The sequence below is a fragment of the Coregonus lavaretus genome (assembly GCF_964263955.1).
Source record: "Coregonus lavaretus genome assembly, contig: HAP1_SCAFFOLD_5222, whole genome shotgun sequence".
Taxonomy (NCBI): Eukaryota; Metazoa; Chordata; class Actinopteri; order Salmoniformes; family Salmonidae; genus Coregonus; species Coregonus lavaretus.
Window position 1 is genome coordinate 11,389 of NW_028157716.1, and position 21,097 is coordinate 32,485.

The following is a 21,097-nucleotide window of genomic DNA, read 5'->3' on the forward strand; positions in this document are numbered from 1 at the left end:
ATGAAGCACAGGACGGTGATGATGTATATGGAGATAGGCTGCTTTGTGTCGTGTCTGGCTGGCTGGATTCTGGTTTGCTCCACCCTGGCTATAGAGTACTGGACCTGGTCTGAAGTGGGCAGCATGGTGCTCACCACCGGCATCTACTTCTCTAGCCTCTGGAAGGACTGTGTCTCAGACTCCACGGGGGTGTCCGACTGCAAAGAGTACCCCTCCATGCTGGCACTACCAGGTATGTTCTGGTCAGCTTGTCACAACTTCCATGGATGTGTGATTCTGTCCTAATATGGACACTGTGCATCTGATGATACATGATTGGATAGTGATGCTTACAACTTGGAGGGTTGATATCTTGATCTTCAGTGCAGTTCGGTGCAGTTGATTGTCATTTAGCATATGCTCTTATGCAGTACTACATTACAGGCAGACAATGGGGCAGAGCAGAAGTATGAATATAAACATCATGATCAACATTTTGCAGATGGAAGTAGTGATCCAATAGAGTGGAATCCACAAACTCCAACATTCCCTGAGTACACAAAACATTAAGAACATTCCATGACATAGACTGACCAGGTGAGTCCAGGTGAAAGCTATGATCCCTTATTGATGTCACTTGGTAAATCCACTTCAGTGTAGATGAAGGGGAGGAGACAGGTTAAAGAAGGATTTCTAAGCATTGAGACCATTGAAACATGGATTGTGTATGTGTGCCATTCAGAGGGTGAATGGGCAAGATGAAAGATTTAAGTGCCTTTGAACGGGGTATGGTAGTAGGTGCCAGGCACACCGGTTTGTGTCAAGAACTGCAATACTGCTGGCTTTTTCACACTCAACAGTTTCTTGTGTGTATCAAGAATGGGCCACCACCCAATGACACAACTGTGGGAAGCATTGGTGTCAACATGGGCCAGCATCGCTGTGGAATGCTTGACACATTTATATATTTCACATTTCAGTCATTTAGCAGACACTCTTATCCAGAGCGACTTACAGTAGTGAGTGCATATATTTTCATACTGGTCCCCCATGGGAATCGAACCCACAACCCTAGCTTTGCCAGCGCCATGCTCTAACAATTGAGCCACACGGGACTTGTTGACACCTTGTAGAGTCCATGCCCTGATGAATTGAGGCTGTTCTGAGGGCAAAAGGGGTTTGGTACAACTCAATATTAGGAAGCGGTTCCTAATGTTTGGTATACTCAAATGTATATAACACATAACTGTAGTCCTGTACTGTAGCTTCCTCTGTTTAACTGAGTGTTCTACTCTCTGCATCAGTGTTCCTCCACACGGTTAGGGCTCTGTCGATCTGTTCTGTCATCCTTGGGTTCTTCGCTGGAGTCCTCACACTGATAGGGATGAAATGCACCAAGATTGGAGGGTCAGAGCTCGCCAACGCACGGGTCACCTTCGCCGGGGGAATCACCTATCTGACGTCTGGTAAGATATGTTTATGGAGTACTTGATTAGTAACCGAAGTGATTAGTGATATGATGATAATAGCCGTTTTCCTCCTAGGATTTGCTGGCCTGATTGTGTACTCCTTGTGGGGTAACAAAGTAAGATCAGAGTTTGTGGATCCGAATTTCAAGGCACAGAAGTGAGTGGATAATTTTCAGTGAGACTGTTGGAACACACTAGAACAACATTGGTTTCAAGTAGTTAAGTATACAGTATATGCATTCTCATTTTTGCTCTTCAGATTTGAAATCGGAGCAGCGGTTTTTATTGGCTGGGGAGGCTCGCTCTTGCTCATCACCGGTGGTTTCGTACTCAGTTTCTTCTCTGGAAAGGAGGGTCTACGCTCGACGTAATACCTTCCACAAAATTCCTGCTTCACTCAGACAATAGATTGCATCAGAGGAATATATTTTGTGTCGAATTCGTTCATCATCTCACAATTCTCTTGCTCCGTCTTCCAGTTCAAAGAAAAGGCCCCGCAGACCTAGATCCTATGCCACAGCTCAGACCAGACGCACATTCATGATGCCAAACTCTTCCAGAGTGACTCCAATGCCACAATTGTTCCAAGAGAGCAGAGCCGGCAGGAAGACCAGGACAACTAGGACATATAGCAGGGACGATTTTTTGTGAGCTGCAGTAGCTCCTGTGCTGCAGGAAATACACTGCTTCATATCATTGGTCGTTAGATACCATGAAAACATTGTAGGAACTGAATCAATTTGATTTGGTAACTGTCTCACCACCTACACCTTGAAGATACCCTTTGTATGACTGTTTTACTAACATATAACTGTGTTCCGTTTACACTGTTTTCCTTTGAACATTTTGAACTGAATTGACATTAAGGAAAGAGATTAAAGTTTTCATTTGAATTTTAAAAAATGTTTTATTGCTTGTATAGCATGTATAAATATTTTATATACAAAAACACATTTTCTGACCTGTTCTTTCATAGGACACACAAATGTCTTACACATTTAATGTAAATTGTTTTGACACAAATCATACAAGTACCTCACATGGAGTGCAATATCACATTTCATAAAACCTCTAAGGTGACAATTATCTATAGCTAATATATCATCTTTATATTAAATAAAAACACTGAAAACTGCCACAAGGCAGATGGCTACCACTGTCATAGGTGTATATCTCTATAGATACACTGTGTCCTGAGCAGAGATAGATGATCTCTTTGTTAAGTCTCTTTTATATGATATAGTGATATTCTAACAGCATCGTAAATCATGTATAAGTATATTTGTCTTCCAAATCATTCCTATGGACATCATATTGAGTTTTATCATTCTAGAACTGTAAACCCGTATCACCTCCATAATGCTATACATCATCGTCACTCCAGTCGCTGACAGAGACCAGGCTGCTCTTCAGAGTGCTGCCGGTTCCTGCTTCATTCAGACCTGGGGAATGGATAAACATCATCAGAGGCTGAAGGTGAAGGATAAAGGGACCTGAATGGAGCCGGGGCTGTGAGAGTGAGTGAGACTGACCTGTTTTCTGTCCCTTCCCAGTGGAGGTTCCCCAGACACTGGTAGTGCTGTTTGAGTCCAGGCTCTTCCTCACAGGGGCGGTGGGCTTGCCCACGGGGGCGGATACCGATAGGTCATCCAACGAGGAGATATCCCAGTCATCCTCATCTTCCTCGTTTGTATACTGAAACACCACATAACATGATTAGCTGGACAAGCTCCAGTTACAGTGTGTGATACTAAAGGTAATGGGAACATTCTGACGTCCGCACATTTTCTGTTTGTTCTCTCGGTCTTATGTTACTCTGAGTTGATGATGACACTGCAGAGAGGAGACTAGAGAGGATTTCTCACCTTGAGTTCCCGTACAACATCTTTGTCTTTCCACTCTGGTAAGGTGCTCACTCCCCCTAGTGGCTTTTTTGGTCCTCTGTCTGCAAGCTGCTTCTCCAGGCTCTTAGTCAAGTCCTTGACCAGGTTATCTGGAAAGACAAATATGGTCAGCACAACACATAAAAACATATGGCAACAGTTATCAATACACACACAATTAAAAAAGAAAAGGCTGCAGACTTGGGGCATGCGTGTTGTTATCTGAAATGAGCACTTAATACCACACAAAGGAGTAAACCAGCAGTAAAAACAACAAAAGTCCCTCTTACTGTTTGTAGTCTTCTGTACGTTCCCATTCTGGTCTTTGTAGTTCTGGAGCTGTTGTGTGTCGATCTCCTCCAACTCACTCCCCTCTGTCCACTCTCCCTCGCTCTCTACCACAGTGACTGCCGTCTTGGTCGTGTTGACCGCAGTGCTTCTGGGCTGCTGGGGTTTAGATGGCTGAGCCTGGGTGGTCCTGGGCTGGACCGGTTTGGGCTGGCTTGATCTGGCCTGGACCGGTTTGGACTGGGTGAGTTTGTGATGGGGGGTGGTCTTGGGTTGTGTTGGTTTGGGCTGGGAGGCTCCGTGATGAGGGACTCTCTGCTCCTGTCTGGGTTTGTGAGGTGGCTCCTCGTCCTCTTCCTCCTCAGACTCCTCCTCTGATGATGACTCGTCGTCTGAGCTGAAGGGAGGGGTCCTATGAGGACAAAGGCAATATCATCATTTGAAAAGAATATACAATCAATCACTTCCTTATAAGGTAATAAGAGACAGCTTATAAGACAACTAACTTTCTATGGTATCCTTCTCAATGCAACAGACTATGTACCCCGATATCTTTGGCGTGATAAGAAACTGATACCACATAAATGAAGCCAGTGGTGAGGTAGTCTCTTTAGACATAGTGTCTATCTGGCATGCATTAAGACAAACAGCAGGAGATTCTGACTAGGTACGTACTTGGGAGTGGAGGTCTTGGGCAGGGTGGTCTTGGGCAGGGTACTGGTAAGGGTCCGGGGGGCAGGCTGGGGGGTCGTCTGCAGCTGTTTGGCAGGCGCTGCTGGTGGTCCTGACATCACTTGGGTCACCTTGGAGGAAAGGCTGCTGGACCGTTGTCTGGCCTGGGTCACTGTATGGAGGGACAGAACAACAACAGCAGTTAGCTGATTAGTTAGTTTGAGGACGTCTCAAGGCCTCAGTAGGTTAAAATGGTGACGAAGATGACTCATGTTGCGAGGAGCTTAAGGCTTATGGCTTAAATGTTACATTGATTAGGGGGGACTTTTTTTTATGTCACCAGCAGCATGCCAGAAAACTATCACAAGAGAATGGAATAGACCCACGAGTTGAAATGTGTCTTTGGTTTGAACCCCTCAGCAAAAACCACATTAACATTCTGGAATGAGTTAAAGGTTCTAAGACATCATACTCCCCACATGTACCTTGAGTGGGTTGTTTGGGTTTGACCCGCTGCTCGGGGGCAGAGTCACTCCCCGTCCTCTTGTCCTTCAGTCTCAGACGCAGTGTGTGAGTCACATCCTCACGGTGACGCCAGTAGTCCGGAATGTCCCTCGCCGCACTCTCTCTCTCTGAGCGCACCTTAGCCATGATATCACTGTACTCGCTGGCTCTGAGTCCCCTCAGCCCCTACAGAGTTGTGTAGATTTTGAAAATGGAAAACGTTTAACTATCATAATGATTCTCTTTACTGGGGAAACAAATGATCCCTCAAGTCTATTAGCGAAGTCAATTTGTTTTACGTTTTTGATGGTGGCTCTGTCAGGCTCACTCTTTGACGGCATAGATCTTCTACAGAGTGTGATGTTAAAAGGTGCAGTTGTGTATTTGTACTCATGAAGGTACAGTACGTACCGGTTTGACTCCCAGGGACTCAAGCTTCTCTAGGAGTGCTTGCTCCAGGGCGGGACGCAGCTCCCTCTTGATGTTGGGGTTCTTCCTCAGGACACTGGTCACAGGAGACGGCTGCTTCTTTACAACAACAGGCTTCTTCTCAGACACGCTGGACCAGTCTATGACAAGCACCAGACAGGTACAGAACAGTTACACACATACACTTAGTAACTCATTAGTCTACTTGATAACACACTCAAAATAACACTGACGCCTTTGTAGTTTCAGAGGACAAGCATGAAAATGATTTGAGAGAGTGAGAGAGAGAGAGAGAGAGAGAGAGAGAGAGAGAGAGAGAGAGAGAGAGAGAGAGAGAGAAAGAAAGAGAGAAAGAGAGGTGCATATCAGCTTCCCTTCTTCCATCTACATTGACCCGTGCCATAGATGTAACTACAGCTAACAGCCACAGGATTCTGTAGAGGGACAGGCAGAGGAGGAGAACATCTTGATGCTTTTTTGGGCCAATGTGGCTTTGACTGACTCGACTGACTACATGGCAGGCATCACAAACCGACTGACACGTCCATGCAGAGAGCATGCATCGAGCAGACAGACGCTGCTGCTGCCGTCTAGACTGTGTTACCTTTGTCCTCCTCAGACAGCTCCTCTATAGGATCCAGTTTAGGAGCAGAGGGAGGCTGCTCTGATTGGACAGCACATGGGGTCAGAGGTCAGACAAGAGTGGGAATTAGGAGGAGGGAACTCAGGTAGAGGGCACTATAACATTGATCACTAATGGTGTCTAGATGGGAGGTCTGATCAACAGAGAGAGAGATCGTTGACAGAACAGTCTGGTTACATGCTAGCATACCTTTTCTCTAAACAAAAGGATGCAGATGTCTAGATTGACTGAGCTAAGTTGTTAGAATCTCCTGCTAACAACTTACCATTCACTACTCTCTTTGGTTTAGGCTCTGGTGCTGGGGCTGTTATGATCACTGAAACATACAAAGTAGGAACAATAGTCTGTAATAACAGGTTATTTACAGAACTACAAACAGCTAATATCCAAGTTCAAGCTAATATCCAAATTCAAGCTAATATCCAAGTTCAAGATATCAAAATTCAAGCTAATGTCCAAATTCAAGCTAATATCCAAATTCAACAAATATAAACATAGTAGTACAAAAAATGAAGTCAAAGAAAAAGTATGCATACCTGGAACTTCAACTACTTTAGTAGGTGGATTTGAGGACATGTGCTTAATCTGTGAAATGAAGCAGTACAATTAGCTACATTTCTTAAATTATATATATATTTTATGTTTTGTATTCAACCCCTGCTGTTGAACCCCAATGGCGTAATCTAATTTAAGTGAACTCCTTAACATGCTTATGAAGTCAGAGCGGCCCTGTCGACTACACTATATGAGCGTATGAAAACATGACACGTCCATCCGGCGCCGTCAATCCAGGATTTCCTGTATGAGGGCCGAGCAGGCGCCTCGTTTCCTCATATTCCCAGCTGCCCCGGTGGTGAGTGAACTGACCTGCTCTCTCTGAGAGAGGATGATTAGGTCCCGCTCCTGAAGCCGCTGGCCACTCTCTTCCTTCTGCCTCTGGCTCTGCTGCTGCCACTCCACCACAGACGACTCCAACCTGCTAAACTGATCCTGCCACTGAGAAGAGACATAGGACAGACATAGATGTTAGAGAGCACACAGCCTCTTTCAAGGCTCTCTGATGACCTTTAATGAACTATTCAACAGAACTCACAAGTAGTTCTGTTAACCAGTGTTCTTCATGAAAACGTCACAGATACGTCATCCATATCTTACCTGATTCTTTTCGCTCTCATGGTTAGCCTTCATTTTTTCAATTTTTGATGTAAACCTTTCCTCCTGTAACAAAATAAATTGTTGATAAATGTTTTTATCACAACTTGAATTATTTAAAGATAAGAAGCACTGCTTAGCTGCTTACCAGTTTCCTGTGTTTCTGATCCATCTTCTGGACCACAAGCTTGTTTTTTTCATCCATGTCTTGGTCAGTCTGTTGGGGAGCAGGACTGGGCCTCCTCTCAGGATTGGTCCTCTGGAGGTCCACTTTCTGTACAGATCACATCAAACAAAAACCTTGCTGACTTACAGCACCAAATCACCAACGCATCAGTTTGAATTGGACACAGAACCATGAAAGTCAGTGCTTTGACAAATGGAGTAGTGGACTAACTTGTTGAAGAAGAGCGTTCTGGTTGTGAAGCATCTCTATCTCCCTCCGGAAACCGTCTCTCATCTCCTCTATCTTCCTGTGTTCTTCTTCCTTCCATCTCTCTAGCTTTCTCATCCAATCCTGGTGCATGGACTGCTGGTCTCTTTCCTACAGATGAAAGGGAATGAAAACGGTCAAAACCTCTAAAGAAATGCAAAAGTGCAAACATTGCATTCAATAACGAAGCTGATCAACGCCATGGAAACAAGCACGGTTCCTATTGTCCCACCTGAGAGGCCTTGGCCAAGAGGGCTTGCTTCTGTGACTCCAGCTCAGATGTGGTCTTACTCAGCTGCCCTTTCAGCCGACTGATCTCCTCTTCATCGGCAATGCTCTTCACTTTCCTCTGGTTGCCTGTCCTTAACTCTGAGAGAGACAATTACAGAGACATACTCATGAAGAAAAAGATAGCCTAACTGCTGTTTCAGGGCCGGGCTCAAAGATAAATCTCTCTCTTTCTGCTAGACGGTGTGGGAGTGAATGACATGTCTACTGCTGCTGCAATCTAGAGTGGGATGTCATAGGAACTGGTTTTCCGGCCTTGTAGGAACACTGTGGTGAGCTTGGGGACACCCATACCATTGGGACTCCTTATGGGACTGTCAGGAGAGACAGGGTGGTTGGCTGCATCAAACCTTCTTACCTTACTTTCCCTACCGTTCTCTTTAAACTGATGATCAAACCTTTTAAAGCTCTCTTGACTTACGGCTGTCGTACTCGTCTGGATGGCGACGTTGCATATGATTCTGGAGAAAGGAGGAATTCATGAAGGCTTTATCACAATGTTGACACTAAAGGAAAAGAAAAAGAAATGTAATTATTCATCTACAGTACATTCAACTTGGAACCATGGCAACTTGCAAAGTTTTTCATGCAAAGAATCAATGAACTGAATACATGTTGTTTGCTACCTTCACTTATAGATAAAACGTAAGTCCAATTTCATAATAGGCTACTTGGGCTGTGTGTATAAAATTAACACATCTGAACCCAAAGCTCAAGCCGCGACTATACTATCTACCATTAAGCTTTAGTGACTGTTTCCTGGGAGACAGATCTACATAGTTCAATTGGTAGAGCATGGCGCTTGTAACGCCAGGGTAGTGGTTTCGATCCCCGGGACCACCCATACGTAAAAATGTATGCACACATAAAAGCATCTGCTAAATGGCATATTATTATTATTATTATTATACCATCTACCAATAAGCTTTAGTGACTGTTTCATGGGAGACAGATCTTCATAGCGACTATACCATCTACCAATAAGCTTTAGTGACTGTTTCATGGGAGACAGATCTTCATAGCGACTATACCATCTACCAATAAGCTTTAGTGACTGTTTCATGGGAGACAGATCTTCATAGCGACTATACCATCTACCAATAAGCTTTAGTGACTGTTTCATGGGAGACAGATCTTCATAGCGACTATACCATCTACCAATAAGCTTTAGTGACTGTTTCATGGGAGACAGATCTTCATAGCGACTATACCATCTACCAATAAGCTTTAGTGACTGTTTCATGGGAGACAGATCTTCATAGCGACTATACCATCTACCAATAAGCTTTAGTGACTGTTTCATGGGAGACAGATCTTCATAGCGTGAGTGACTTGATACACCCCGTATGCCTGGCGTCACATCGCTCCAGCTCACAGGGGGAGTCACAGACAGGGCAGATTAAACGCTGGAGCAACCACATCACACGCCACATTTAACGCCCGACACCAACACAGCCTGCATCTGTGCCTTCATTCAAATTTAACCGCACTGCTACCGATACCTTGTTGCACCGCGTGCTGGTGCTCTACTATGCTGCAGGGGAAGTGGTGGTTCCTACAACAGAGACCCTTGTTGTTATGTTGTGTAATTGGATTGCTGCTCTGGAATAACTTTGGAAATCGCTAGTGAAATTGAATTAGGTCTGGTCATTGATAGAATGAAGGCAGTTGTGTATCTGTTGGCATCCGTTTGCTGTGTCTTGATGTGTGAGACAGTAAAAAAAAAAGCCGACTAAAACTTTCATTTTCTAGATTGCATTAACAACACAGGCTGAAATAGGCAGTACGTTTCTTGAATGATAAAAGTACTACAATTTAGGAAACATTTCTGTGCTTTACAGACAATTAGGCTAGATACTGTGTATCAGATACACTCTGTATCTGTAAATGTAGCTTGATGCAAAACATTTGAGTACCTGTGTGAAACAATCAACACATCTAGGTCTATTTTTAGATGCATGGTGGTCCATCAATAATTGACGCCTCGGTTATCAACACGCCTGTTAGCCGGGGAGGGCACTCTCACCTAGCAACAATGCTCAGTCATATGAAAAACTAGGTGTTGCCTTGGCAACAGCTGGGCCCTGGTCAACAGCAATGCCATTAAAAAATATAAGGATATATCCTTCTATTCTACATCTGTACAATAAATGCATACATTCAATGTGGAAACAAAGGTAATTCTGGAGCAGAAAATAGAAGAACATCAAAACGTCCTGTTGACACGAGACCAATGTCATTATGGAAACATGAATGAGGGTGTGGGGGTGTGGTTCAGTCATTTTGGTTACGGCTCTTGCCACCCTTTTGTAAGTGGATTAAAAGAAGTAGGTCTAATTATCACCAGCTGACGCCATCTGCTCAGAGCACAATCCTATTGTTTAGGTCCCAAAACAAGGCTGATAATGACTACGTATACCAATCCTTATAAAGTGGCCACATTACAGCTACAGTACGAGGTGAACCTATTTCCAATACTATGTATCTGATTTAAATGTAATAATTAATTTTAACCAAATCCAATTAAATTGTGTTTGTCACATGCTTCATAAACAATAGGTAGACTAACAGACTAACTGAAATGCTTACTTTTGGGCCCTTCCCAACAATGCAGAGAAAAAAATTAAAAGGAATAAATACACAATGAGTAACGATAACTTTGCTTTATACATGGGGTACCAGTACCGAATTGATGTGCAGGGATACGAGGTAATTGAGGTAGATATGTACAAAGATTACCTCCTGTTAGCATTCTCACTTTTCTGACAATGACAATTGAACAAAGCTAAAGCAGCTCTGAATACCACCTGGGGAACAATGGCTAAGAGGGGGACCCAGGAGGAAGGGGGGTGGGGGGACTGACAGTTGTACAATGCAAATGGAAACCGACACTGAGAAGAAGTGTGCAGTGTGAGGAGGTGTTCAGTACCTTATGGCAATTGGTCATGTTGATCATAGCCTGCTGGTTGAGGGCAATGATTTTCTTCCTCTGTTTCAGCTCCGTCTTCAGTGCCTTGGCCTGGTCCGCCTGCTTCTGCTGCTGGGCCAGGAGCTGCTGGTGCTCGCGGGCCTGGGTCTGCAGCCTCTCCTCGGCCGCCCCCAGGCTCAGGGTCAGGTACTCCTGGGAGTGCAGCAGGTACTCCACTGTCAGCTGGGCCAGGCGGAAGAGCTTGAGCAGCGCCGGGTCCACGGGGCTCTGGCAGCGGACACAACGCTCTCCCTCCACGTTGCAGAAGGTCACCCCTGTGATGTGCTCCTGCAGGGTCTGGAAGTCCAGCTCGCTGGCCACCAGGTCCACGTCCACCACGCTGATCCGGCGCCAGTCTACGCTCTCGCGCCGCGGACGGAATTTGAAGGGCGGGATGGTGGTGGATGTGGAGGCAGACATGGCTGGTGGTGGTGCTGGAGGACACCGGCTGCTGGAGGAGGGCTGGCTCAGGGGGGAGTTTAGGAGGGAGGGGATCCCAGCTGATGAGTGGGTCCCTTGGGTCTCTGGCTGGTACGGGTAATAGACGTTATTGTAAAATGGCTGAAAAAGACAAGACATTTATACTCGGTTATTCTTTTTTTTGTGACAGACAACAATGAAGAGATTATTGTGTGCTACAGATTAGAAAAGCAGCATCTCAATCAAGGTCAGGGAGAAACAAACCTTCTGCAAGTATCATAGCAATATAACAAGAGCATGAACACAGATTGGAGAATATGGAAGAAAAAAAGCAAGGATTCCACCACTTAGAACATGAATGAACCATATGATGACACAAAAAGGCTCAGCATTACATACGTATTCGACGGTAATCTACCCAATTCTACTGATGTCGAGTCGACGCCGTGATGTCCTTACCATCCTTTATGAGATTGAACACAGAGAACGAGTAGTCGTTTCCTATTGGTGCACGCCCCCTTCAGCTGTACGCCGCGACACCGAGGCATGGCGTCCTCTCGATCACCATGGAGACAGACCGGCGCGTCCCACTTTACGGGCTCCCTGGGGAGACACATGTTATCAAAATATTGCACCTAAACAATCCTAAATGATTCAATTATGCACGCGACTGCAGCATCAACAGCATCCTCGCGAACTGGATGTTTTTAATGTTTTTGTGAAGTCACGGATCTGATATGTGTATCCCCCCCCCCCCCCCAGATCAAATGTAGACTAATGTATTGTCAAAGAAAATAACCAAATAAATATGATTGATTGATTGGTAGCTAACTTCTTTGGAAGCTAGATTTCTGCATCACCCACTACTGGCTGCCCCTCTCAAATTACGGGCACTGTGCTTCAACAGCTCAAGTTGGGACAAGTTGAGCCCAACAAAAGAACAGAACGCATGTGGAGAAATCGTTTTTGGATTTTGAAAACTCAGCATGTTGTTGTTCATGGCTTGGACTTCAGTTCCACGGATACAGTTAGCTAATTTCAGCAACATAAAATGATTAGTTAGCTACCTAGCTATAAATGTAACTAAGCTATACTAGTTACTAGCGTTGTTGTTCTTTAGCTAGCTAAGTAACGTTTCTTTTGTAAACATTAGCAAAATAGCAACCGGTAAATTAACTAGCCAACACATCTGTATTTTCCAAAATGGAGTTGAGTTCAGTCCGTAAGTACTTCTACTGTCAGCTAGCTAGCTAGATAAGTTAGTTAGCTAATTGTCTAACGGACATTTAATTTAGCCGCAAACGAACTTGTTGAACATGGACTTCATTTGCATGTGCTTTTGCGTTTATTTCATAAAATCAATAACATTCTGATCAAATTCAAAGTTTTAGTTAGAAGTCAAACGTACCGTCCGCAACGTTTTTAAAGTCCATAAAAACGGTTTTTCCAGGAGACTCAAGCTTTGCGAGATCTACTGATGGAGTGAAACTGGAGAGACCGCGATGACGTAGCAGCTGCTGCACACATTCCAAAGACTCTGCTCATCGTGTTCCCCTCTCAAAAGAGGGGGAAGGGAATTAGGGAACTCAAACTGCTGAGATTTAGGAAAGGAGGGATTAAAAGATGTGGGTGTTAGTCTAATATCCCCCTGAATACGCAATTGCATGCACCATATGCATATTTAGAGCCACAGTGCTTTTAACATTTTGTTGGCTGTTGGCCGTTACTTTTTAGCCACAGTCGTTGTTTTTATAGGCAAGAAAAACAACGGCGCAAAGAACAGGCTGCTGCGCTCAAGGTTGTGTTCGTTCGTGAACAGTTTTTAGTGTTTTAAGGACTCCCCCTTGTGGTGTAGATTATGAATTTACCCACAGAGATGTGTGGCTTGTTCTACCAGAAGATGTCAGTAGTAAATCGATTTATTTTTAATGTTTTATGATTATGCATCACTTGCACGAGGCATTTTCAAGGTAAGGCTGTATAGTTACTGTTTGGTCCATTAAGCCTAGTATTTCTGGCAAAATGTATCCCCATTGATTTTATTATATTATAATACTTTTATCAATTTTGTAAGACAAATTCTAGTTCATTTGGTCCTTTGGAATCACAGTCTAGATGTGTCATAATAAAATAAGACCATATTGAGATTATTTACATGAGTGCAATGTCAATGACCCACCAATTCTCTACACACTATTATTAGCATGACACAGACAATAGGACATCTAACTCACTATTATCAAGGGGAAACATGTCAGCTGTTTTAGTTGAGGGCAGTCAGGCCAAACAGCTGTGGGGGCAGGGAGAGAACACAGCACCTCCTTGTTAAAAGAGACAGAAAGACACTGTGGGGTGAATCGGTGCCAGTCAGCACACTAAGGCATGCACGCAGGCACACACACACACACACACACACACATTGTGCATTTAACAAGGGAGTTTAGATAGTAGGATTATCCTAAAACTCGTCCTTTCCATCTTAAGAGTGCCTTTCATATCACATCAGCTTAAAGAAGGAAGAGAGATAACATTTAGTGCTGAACCTGCTGTTGGAGTGCCACTGCTGCGGTAGACTGACAGTAGACGCTATTTGAGCAGTGGCTCCTGGCATATTTCCCTGGTCAGTCCCCAGTTTGCACCACTAGCAGCAGATAGAGGTCCTAATAAATAGAGGATTTAATTCCCCTCGACAGTGCTGAAGACAGACAGACAGACAGACAGACAGGATAGCCCCGGGCAGACAGACAGAGAGACTTTTCTCTCAGGGGCTTGTCCAGGAGCAGGCATGAAGCCCATACTGGTGTGGTGTGGCATCCTAATGAAGCATTCCACAGTTCAGCAAAAGGACAACATGTTGAAGATGATGCGTAGAGGTCCAAGTTTCACCCAAAGGCGCCTGACCACAGGCCCATTAGATGCTTACTCCAAAGGTCGATATTGGTGATGTCTGGAGCTCTTTGGAAGGTGAAACCATCAGAGCCACTTCAGCAACTATCAAGCTGAGTGACAAGGGAAAGTGCAAGACAATCGAGTACTGCACTGTCATCGCTATGCATCTTATCCTCCACTTTTCTCGATATCTCGAGCCTAGTGAATGCAGTATAACAATTCTTCAGTATCTCAGAGCTGAACATTCTATAGAAATGGTCCTTTTCCTTTCATCCAAGCCACTTTGTTGTCTATTTTTGACAGGCGAGCCGAGGAGGGTTTAGATACAGTGTAGTGAGGTGACTCGACCTCGTAGGAAGAGAACATGAAAGGAAACAGCGACGAGGACAGAGGCAACCCACAGATCCTTTTATTGTCTACCCACAAACACGCGTTGCTAAGTTCACTGGGAACCGAGGACTCTGTGTACACAGGTTGTACGTGATTCGTTCCTGGAGCTAGGCCGGAGAAGGCTCTAAGAGTGTGAGAGAGAAGGAGATAGAAATAGAGAGATTACCAAGAGTCTCAAGGGTAATAAGAGGTAAGAGGCAGGGAGAGGTACCTGTATGCTGCATGTGGACTAGGACTGAGCACTAAAATGGCTGTTTCTTCTTCTATCCTTTCCTGGAAGGTGAAAGGTCTTGATGTTTTCTCTCATCTCCAACCTGGTTCTATATCACTGGTCATCAAACAAAAGGTCAAATAGGGGGTGCTTATATTTGTCCTGTTTTACACATGTACAAGTGTGTAACCTGTATAAGTGTGTGGTGGGAATTGTAAATGTGTTTTGTGCATATACCGCTCCCCCTGAGAAACCCTCGGAGAGTGGGGGTCATGGCCAGGGATCAGCCATTATTGACCGCGACCCTGGAGAAATTAGGGTTAAGTGCCTTGCTCAAGGACAAATTGACTGATTGTTTTTCACCTAGTCGGCTCGGGGATTCGAACCAGTGAACTAGCAACTTTTCGGTTACTGGCCCAACGCTGGTCAGCGATAAGGAAGGGAAGATAGTTCATAAGAGTCACCGCTATGCAATCCGGTTTCCGAGCTGGTCATGGGTGCACCTCAGCCACGCTCAAGGTCCTAAACGATATTATAACCGCGATCGATAATAGACAGTACTGTGCAGCCGTCTTCATCGACCTGGCCAAGGCTTTCGACTCTGTCAACCACCGCATTCTTATTGGCAGACTAAATAGCCTTGGTTTCTCAAATGACTGCCTCGCCTGGTTCACCAACTACTTCTCAGATAGAGTTCAATGTGTCAAATCGGAGGGCCTGTTGTCTGGACCTATGGTAGTCCCTATGGGTGTGTCACAGTGTTCAATTCTTCTTCACTGGCTCCAGGCCATCTATAAATCACTGCTAGGCAAATCCCTGCCTTATCTTAGCTCATTGGTCACCATAGCAACACCCACCCGTAGTATGTGCTCCAGCAGGTATATCTCACTGGTCATCCCCAAAGCCAACACCTCCTTTGGCCGCCATTCCTTCCAGTTCTCTGCTGCCAATGACTGGAACGAACTGCAAAAATGTCTGAAGCTGGAGACTCTTATCTCCCTCACTAACTTTAAGCATCAGTTGTCAGAGCACCTTACCGATCACTGCACCTGTACACAGCCCATCTGAAATTAGCCCACCCAACTACCTCATCCCCATATTGTTATTTATTTTGCTAATTTGCACCCCAGTATCTCTATTTGCACATCATCTCTTGCACATCTATCATTCCAGTGTTAATACTAATTGTAATTATTTTGCACTATGGCCTATTTATTGCCTTACCTCCATAACTTGCTACATTTGCACATACTGTATATATCATTTATATTTTCTGTTGTATTTTTGACTTTATGTTTTGTTTTACCCCATATCTAACTCTGTGCTGTTGTTTTTATCGCACTGCTTTGCTTTATCTTGGCCAGGTCGCAGTTGTAAATGAGAACTTGTTCTCAACTGGCTTACCTGGTTAAATAAAGGTGAAATATATATTTTTTTTTTTTATGAAGAAAGAGTGTAGGTGGGCTCCAACACTCATGGAGGAACTGTGAGACATGAGAACTTCTCACCATCTTCCAAGATAGTGCTACATGCAACACTGAATAGTATCATTTGTATGTTAGTGAGTAGCACTCACCGGTTCTGATGATGGTTATTTTTACATCAGTGCAATAAGCATCTCAAGGTTGCTGTTTACTGCCCTGTATGCAGTAGTTGTAAATCTAGGCTGGGGCACGTCTTCTTAACGACGATAGGTCCCTGTGCTTTATGTCATGTGACATCACATAAAGCTGTGTTTCTCTCCCTTTGGCCCGGCTCCAGCACACAAAAAGTAATCATCTCATTATAACACGTCTTTTAAAAGCAGTAGTTATTTCTAAATGGCTCCTCCCTGCTTGTCTTCCCGGAATATTCAGTTATACAGCTTTTAATCAATAAAACATTAAAGAGCCATCAAACCGCTGAGCGTGTTTGGGTGTCTTCTTGACTTATGTGATGCAATGCTTTCAGACTTTCAGTCTCTCAATGTAACTCACTGTGTAAAGTCTGTACAGCATCAACCTGGTGTTGGAGATAGAGAGATCACCCAACTGCAGTGAGCCCAGCATGGCAGGAGGGGAAGTGTTTGAGTACTGGCTGTTGCTATGCAATAGGGAGATGGGCAGTGGACATCGCCATATATTAACATAGATCATACTGTATATCAATGTACCTAGTTAGGAATGTTAGTAAAAAAAATAGTTATCCTATGGCTCCACTTTCTATTCAATGGAAATACTTGAGTTCTCTATCTCAGTGTGCAGGTAGAGAGCATCAGTTGCGATCTTCATTTGATAGGTTGAAAGACAAAAAAGGGTGTAGATTTGAAAGGGCGATATCCGCCATAGTCCCTGGCAACTCTCCAGCCTGATTCTCTCCCAATTCAGAGAAGGAATCTCATTCCTGTCAAACCAGGACAAGAAAAGCACTTAACTTGACATTTAGAAAGGCTCAGAGATTTTCTCTAGAGGCCAGTGGAAAACATAAAAGAAGAGAAGAGGATGTTATCTCAGACATGTGTTTAAATGCCAAATGGGCTGGTAGCTCTGTGATCATGGAGATAGCAAAAACCTGTCCTCTGGCCTATTTGGAGTTCACATATTAAGCTTTCTCTACACATTCTCTTTTTTTTTATCAAACATTATCTTCCAAGGCTTAGTGCTTAGGGAAAGGTCATCATCACAGAACAATCTTCTTACATAGCATATTAATGCTGCTCCAGCCCTTTCAGATACTACTGTAATACAAATTGGTTTGAAACTGCCCACACATTCGGGCCGGATGAGATTTCACTGATCTCCATGACTCATCTGAACTCGTAGCTGTCTCAATAAATTAACAGACAGTTCTATAATGCACCTACAATCGAAAGCATAATAACAGACATATACCTGAACACGGTTAGTATACTGTTGTATCCCAAATGGCACCCCATGCCCTATATAGTGCACTACTTTTGAAAATAAGTGCATTACATAGGGAATAGGGTGCCATTTGGGACGTATCCTACATCTACTTCAGGTGTCCTTTTGAAGCAGTCATGTTTTAAGACCTCTCTAGATATTCAACCACTGTTCTTGAAAAATAGAGCACTAGCTGCATCATTCATTCATCGTTCCAACTGCTGCTTGTTGAAATAATCATTACAATGTGCTCCTTTATGTTAATATAATTGGTTTCATGAATCATTTAAAGGTCAACAAATTTTTTTTTTGAAGTTTTGTTTCTGCTTAACCTACAATCTAGCCTACTAAGGGGTGTTGGGGACACAACATACTCTATTTTCTATTTATGTCAGCTCTCACCATTGTGCATCCCAAATGGCACCATATTCCCTAAAAGTGCACTACTTTTAACCAGAACCCTATGGGCCCTGCTCAAAAGTAGTGCACTATATAGGGAATAGGGTGCTATTTGGGATGCACACCATGTCGCTGTGGAACATGTCACTCAGGGAATGTACTGTTGGCTGCCTTATGGAATGTGCCAAGATGAGATTCACTATATTTATGGCCGGAGGGAGATGACTAATCCATTTGTATATTTTTCTTACCATTTCTGCTCTGCTCACTGAATATTTTGAGGCTTTGATGTACAGTTGTCCAATGCACTTACCTAAGCAGCCCAGGCATAACAAGCGTTCAAAGATTTCCCTGTGCAATTCTCCTATTTTTGTGCAATGTGACTGCATTCCAATATTAAGATATCCGTTTGAAGCTTCCTTGCTCCTCCTCTAGGGAAGGTGTTTTCAGTAGATAATGACTTTCTGTGATTCAGACCAGATCCACAGGCTGTGTTCACCTTGTTTTCTTCCCCAAGTTGCTTGTTAAAGTCCTGAATACCCACACATATTACTGCATGAATTCCACCCTAATGCATTGACATTATTACACATACCGCTTTGGGGAAAACAACAGTAATAACAGCTGTATTAACAGAAAATCCTTTTAGACAAATACACATTTTGTTTTTATATATACTGTAGTTGGGATATGACTTTAACAACATATATAAATATTGTTGACTTTCTGTGAGATTTGAAGCGCTATGGGATGATTGAATGTCGGCCCTAGTCTTTAGTGGTGGAGTAACACATTGGCTGGTGAGGGCTATTCTGGTGCCAGGGTCTGTGTGGCACAGCTCCCACTTCCTACTTGACTCAGGCGGCACCCTGGGTTAACTCAGCACGCCAGCACGCACACACACACACACACACACACATACACACACACACACACACACACACACACACACACACACACACACACACACACACACACACACACACACACACACACACACACACACACACACACACACACACACACACAGATCAAGGTATTTAGCCCTACCATTACCAAGAAACGCCAGTGAGTGTAGTCTCTATCCTATTCTGCATCCAATGAATATCCTTCCCTATAGATGGGTAAGCTGATTGCTAGCTGATTGCTAGCAAGCATGACAAGAAACTGCCATGCGGGGAATCGTAAGTGGCTCGTTTCAGCCACTTACGATGTCTTGTTTTGAGGTGTTTTGACTGATTTCATGTCAATGCTAATATGGCAAAAATGTGTTAGCTAGCTAACCAACAACTGTAACAATGTATTTGAGAGACAACAAGTGCTCATTGTGTTAATTTATTTATGCTCTCAATAAACATTGTAGACAAAATACAGTTTACATGTTGTCAACAATCTAAGCCAACCCTGTCTGTTTTTCCCCATAGTTGCGCAAGCCTCGGTTTTGTTGCTAAACAACCAACCTGTCTATGCATCCATCCTATATACCAGACCTGGGTTCAAATACTATTTCAAATAATTTCAAAGACTTTATCTGTGCATGAAAGAACTTGCCAAAACTGCAAACCCACCCACTCAGACAGACTCAAGCAAACGCTCATATTTGAAAGAATTTAAATAGTATTTAAACCCAGGTCTGCTATATACATCTATCGGAATCCTATGCTAATCCAAAATACTGTTATGTATCCCATTTCACCCATTATGGAGTCATCTATGGCTTCACATGAGACCTTCTTTTCAATGCATCCATCATTACACAACTATAACGCGATTTATAATGAACACTGGCATATCTTTCAAAGAATTATATCAGGGCCAAGGCAAAAGGACACCTGAGAATTCACTCTCACAGCTTCACACTTTTGATCCACTTTAAATGGATCCTTTGAAATGTGACATATACAGTAATATACAGTACATGGCTGAAAATCTATTCAACAACAATTCTAAAGAATATGATCAAAAGAACTTGTATGTGGTTGAGTTCTTTTCACACTTTGTCTTTATTTTCTTCTTGAAATCTTACATTATCTCCTTCAACTATGTCCGTAACTCAATCAATGTAACAGCACCACACGGTCAAGGAATTACTACAATGGCCCTTACTACAATGGATCATTTCCCCTCTGCCCAGAGTCTGTCTGCAGAGAGGACTGGAACGCTCCTGTGATATCAACAGCAGGAGACATAGAGGGAGGTAAAATACTGTCAGAAACACTTGATGACACATCTAACCTCTCTATCTCACACAGCAGCACTTATAATTATCATATTTGGAGGTTAAAAAAACATGGATGCATTAATTCACAGGAAGGATTCTGATACTTGTTAGTCCATGGATTGCGCCATACAGTGTATCAAAGCTGCCAGTACATGCGTTTCAACTAGTTTAATTCTAGCTTTAAATAGACAAGTAGGACAACAATTACTTGTGGGCCTTTTCACATGTGATTATGCCCCTGCAGAGAGGTAGAGTGGCCTCAGTCCGGGATGTGGCAGGGGTGAGTACTTCCTCTCGCTGGTAGGCTGAGGTGACAGACTCCTGTCAGATTCCAACAACCCCAATTTCCTTACAAGTCACGGAGACAGGAGAGTGGCTAATGGCCCTCCTGGCGCACAGAGCAATCATAACTGCCATAGTAACCTTGGTGGGCAGAGCATGAGCGAGAAGGCTTTTATACATGCCCAAGAGGAAGACATGGGAGCTTTACCATTGTGTGGTTGGACCATGGGGGACAGTGGGGGGCGGAAGCTTGGCACTGGAGCTCCACAGGGCTGTGGGTCTTTACAGAAGCAAAGGGCTTCTATCTAACTCATTTATGTGCTAGACACACTCACGAATGCACACACACACACACACACACACAGTCAGTTATTTGCAGCCAAGGCGAATGGCACAGTGTGTGATTCATGCACCTATGGAGTTAGATGTCACTTCCTGGAGGGCCATCTCAGCTCTCCAATGAGGATTTCTCTTGGATCTCTTCAACCAGAAGTACTCATAACTATTGAAACTGAGAGGACATGTGATGTACCCCCTCAATGTGATCCAGTTCTAGGACAGAAATACAACACATACACAGAGCATGAATGAAAACAGTCACATGATCTGTCCTCACATCTCAGGATTCCAGGGAGTGTTAAAAATATATATCTATACAGTGCCAGTCAAAAGTTTGGACACACATACTATTATTT

General features: G+C 43.7%; 2 protein-coding genes across 3 annotated transcripts; one reads left to right on the forward strand and one right to left on the reverse strand.

Annotated features, from left to right (window-relative positions):
* LOC311125003 (claudin-10-like) lies at positions 1-2,099 on the forward strand (the record flags this gene model as incomplete). Its single annotated transcript, XM_084199091.1, has 5 exons — positions 1-232; positions 1,284-1,445; positions 1,524-1,605; positions 1,708-1,815; positions 1,928-2,099. 5 exons carry the CDS (start codon positions 1-3, stop codon positions 2,097-2,099), a joined length of 756 nt encoding a protein of 251 aa, XP_084055217.1.
* Positions 2,100-2,338: 239 nt separating this feature from the next.
* On the reverse strand, positions 2,339-12,649 carry LOC311125005 (cilium assembly protein DZIP1-like). Of its 2 annotated transcripts, XM_084199094.1 has the most exons (19): positions 12,537-12,637; positions 11,588-11,731; positions 10,670-11,269; positions 8,162-8,246; positions 7,685-7,821; positions 7,417-7,563; positions 7,168-7,293; positions 7,023-7,085; positions 6,735-6,863; positions 6,404-6,452; positions 6,133-6,183; positions 5,829-5,888; positions 5,207-5,364; positions 4,777-4,981; positions 4,295-4,463; positions 3,622-4,031; positions 3,314-3,441; positions 2,981-3,143; positions 2,720-2,890 (listed from the first exon to the last, which is right to left on the reverse strand). In XM_084199094.1, exons 2-19 carry the CDS (start codon positions 11,588-11,590, stop codon positions 2,811-2,813), a joined length of 2,763 nt encoding a protein of 920 aa, XP_084055220.1. In that variant the 5' UTR covers positions 11,591-11,731; positions 12,537-12,637; the 3' UTR covers positions 2,720-2,810. The 2 variants fall into 2 exon arrangements, with proteins under 2 accessions (XP_084055219.1, XP_084055220.1); XM_084199093.1 differs by lacking the exon at positions 5,829-5,888 and having other exon boundaries at positions 2,339-2,890; positions 12,537-12,649.
* Positions 12,650-21,097: the final 8,448 nt, after the last annotated feature.

Excerpts from the sequence above, each read along its gene's own strand:
- LOC311125005 (XM_084199094.1), bottom strand. Across the intron at positions 6,184-6,403 it reads TAAAGTAGTTGAAGTTCCAG|TGATCATAACAGCCCCAGCA; the intron begins GTATGCATACTT and ends TGTATGTTTCAG. Across the intron at positions 3,442-3,621 it reads CGTACAGAAGACTACAAACA|ATAACCTGGTCAAGGACTTG; the intron begins GTAAGAGGGACT and ends TTGTCTTTCCAG.